Source organism: Anarrhichthys ocellatus, unplaced genomic scaffold, assembly GCF_004355925.1.
Source record: "Anarrhichthys ocellatus isolate YVR2014 unplaced genomic scaffold, GSC_Weel_1.0 scaffold411, whole genome shotgun sequence".
Taxonomy (NCBI): domain Eukaryota; kingdom Metazoa; phylum Chordata; class Actinopteri; order Perciformes; family Anarhichadidae; genus Anarrhichthys; species Anarrhichthys ocellatus.
In genome coordinates, this window is record NW_022280385.1 from 40,439 (window position 1) to 43,905 (window position 3,467).

Here is a 3,467-nt window from a genome sequence, read left to right on the forward strand (position 1 = left end):
ATATATATATATATATATATATATATAAATATTCACCTTACTACTGCTGATACTGCCCCAACATCTCTTCACTTCATAAACTAACATCTCAAACTGGACTACAGCTAGCAAACATGCTAACAGATTTGATTGGACTACAACTAGCAAACATGCTAACAGATTTGATTGGACTACAGCTAGCAAACATGCTAACAGATTTGATTGGACTACAGCTAGCAAACATGCTAACAGATCTGACTGGACTACAGCTACACCTGTTAGCATGTTAGTTTGATTCAACGTTAGCTCTCAGTGATGTCAAAGATGAATGGACCAATCGGATGTCACTGATTGGTTCTAGTGTTGGTACAATGATTAAAACTTCTCGCTGCAGGCACACTTCCTGCTCATCGGTACGACTGTAAATTGTGTCCTGACGGAACAAACTGATGAGAACATTCAGATTAAAATGATTGGGAAACCTGTTGGGACTCCTGGTGCAACTGTTTAAATGGTCCCCCTTTGTGCTGTTAAACAGAACTAAGGGAATGATTAGGGCCATGTGACCAACGGAGGCAGCCAAAGATATCAGGCTAGTTGAACTGTAGAGCCAACAAAAGTCTGTTCCACCAGGGTCCAGTAGAGTCTACAAAGAGATCCTTCTGGATCTGTCTGGAAAGGGAATGTTCTGGATTTGTCTGTAGAGAGAACGTTCTGGTTCTGGATCGGTGTGGAAAGGGAACGTTCTGGATCTGGATCCGTCTAAAAAGAATGTTCTGGATCCGTCTGGAAAGGGAACCTTCTGGATCCGTCTGTAAAGAGAACCTTCTAGTTTTGAAACGTCAAGAGTCACGTTTACACTTAATATTCAACATAAAACCAGAACAGTTCGACGGTTGAGAACCGAACAGGACCAGACCTTTCGAACCACTTCTGAGGGTTCAGAACCAGACCAAGAGAACCAGATGTATAAACTGTCATCAAAGTTCTGGTTTATGATGATTTGAATTATGATTTAGTGACATCAAACTCCTCTTCCTCATCTTCCTCCTCCTCCCTCTTCCTCCTCCTCCTCCTCCTCTTCCTCCCCTTCGTCCTCCTCTTCCTCTCAGACTGAAGCATTTCAAACTGACCCGTCTGTATTTATGATCAGTTAGTTTTTGGTACTAAGATGTCAGCTGACCTCGTGTGAGTGTGTATATTTATTATTATTATTAATATGATGATGGTTGTTGTTGTTGTTGTTGTTGTTGTTGTTGTTGTTGTTGCAGGAGTACTTCACCCCAAAATCAGTTTCCTGGAGTTCTTAAAGAAAACTTTTCTTCACGTCGTTAAGATGTAAAATTACAGAACTGAATTCAGTTACAGGAGAAAAAGATGAACGTTCAGTTTAACAAACACTAAATACTTCTGTTTACATATTTTAACTAATACAAAGATTACTGACGACATTTTAAAGGTAATTAGTTCTTCAGTGTTAAAGTAAACCTCGGAGACATTTATTTAGGTTTCCTCATGTTCTGATTGGAGGCGTGAGAGGAAAACAAAGAACTCAATATATACACATATATATATATATATATATATATGTGTGTGTGTGTGTGTGTGTGTGTGTATGTATGTATGTATATGTATATATATATGTATATATATATGTATGTATATGTATGTATATGTATATATATGTATATATATGTATATGTATGTATATGTATATATATATATATATATATATATATATATACATATATGTGTGTGTGTGTATATATATTATTTAGCTGTGAAGTACTACCTTTCATTTGTTGTGTGGAGCTGTTTTTTCTGCATGATTCAAGTCGTTTGGTGTTTTTCTTTGTAAAGTTAAAGCTGTTTAACTTCACTAAAGATTAAAGATTAAAGGTTCACATTTCATCTGTGTTTTATTTTAATAAAAACATAAAGATAGAATCTCTCTACACACTAGTACACATTAAATACTTGGTCCGTATCTACCAGACATAGTAATACAATACTTTAAATATTCATGTAACAATACTTCAATCTAAGCAAACCAGTTTTACTCACAATTTAGAGGTACTTTATACTTCTCACAGCAAATATTGTACTTTTTACTGCACTACATGTATTTAACTGTAGTTACTTTATAGATTCAGAGTATTATTCAACAACTGATGTATTATTATTAAAGGTTAAACTAGCAGCAGTACATAAAGTCATTATGTACTGATGTCATTGAATACATCAATAATTATTATACTATAATATTTTAAAGATTATGCAGAATGAGTACTTTTACTTTCATTACTTGAAGTATATTTTGATAATATTTACTGAAGTCAAGTTTTGGATGATTTACTTTAACTAACCACTTACTGTGGTACTAGTACTTTTACTTACTGTGGTACTAGTACTTTTACGAACTGTGGTACTAGTACTTTTACTGAAGTAAACTGTATGTGAGTAGTACTTCTGGTACTAGCTTTATTACTGCGATACATTCATTAGTTTCCTGACGTTAGCAAACAAGCCCACGCGCCTCTTTAAGTCATTCCGTGTAAACTGTTTGGTTTGTTGTTGTTAATAAAGTTTGTTTGAGTTGCTATGATACGCCTCTTTAAGTCATTCCGTGTAAACTGTTTGGTTTGTTGTTGTTAATAAAGCTTGTTTGAGTTGCTATGATACAGCTAACTCTGTCTCGTTGCTAGGACACAGCAAACCGCGCCACCGGTGCTCCGTGAGTTTGAGTCCGTCATTCAGTCGATGTTTTGTCCGGTATTTAGTCGATGTTTTGTCTGGTATTTAGTCGGTAGTTTGTCCGTCTAGTCAGTGTTTTGTCCGGTATTTCGTCGGTAGTTTGTCCATTATTTAGTCGGTGTTCTCCAACATTTAGTCGGTGTTCATGGAGATCGTCCACGTGTACACGAAGCTCCGCAGTAGGTTCGGCCGTCAGAGTCTCTTCTCTGACCGGCCTGCCGAGCTGCTGGTGGACGTTCATACGGACCAGAGTCTGGGTCAGCAGTTCATCCAGAAAACCCAACGAGACCAGGACCTGCAGGCCTGTCGGGACATGTCGGAGCACCAGGTGAGATCCAACAGGTTCTGAACCTGGTCTGATCAAGGCCCCCTATATATGAGGATGTGGACTCAGGTGTTTCCGTGTCTTCATGTGGACTCGGGTGTTTTCGTGTCTTCATGTGGACTCGGGTGTTTCCGTGTCTCCATGTGGACTCGGGTGTTTCGGTGTCTTCATGTGGACTCAGTTGTTTTCGTGTCTCCTTGTGGACTCTGGTGTTTCCTTGTCTTCATGTGGACTCAGGTGTTTCAGTGTCTTCATGTGGACTCAGGTGTTTCCGTGTCTCTATGTGGACTCAGGTGTTTCTGTGTCTGCAGGTGACCACAAAGCGGTTTCAGTCCGACAGCTGTGGACTAAACCATGAGGAGGGGGGGGTGGCCCAAAGACGTGAACCCTCAGGAGATGGAGCAGACCA

General features: G+C 38.9%; 1 protein-coding gene across 1 annotated transcript; it reads left to right on the forward strand.

The window, feature by feature from the left end:
* Window positions 1-2,663: 2,663 nt before the first annotated feature.
* Window positions 2,664-3,439, forward strand: LOC116401383 (dynein intermediate chain 3, ciliary-like; the record flags this gene model as incomplete). Its single annotated transcript, XM_031879742.1, has 3 exons — window positions 2,664-2,713; window positions 2,870-3,061; window positions 3,370-3,439. Coding segments are annotated over exons 2-3 (253 nt in total), but the record flags the coding sequence as incomplete, so codon positions are not given.
* Between the last annotated feature and the right edge of the window lie 28 nt (window positions 3,440-3,467).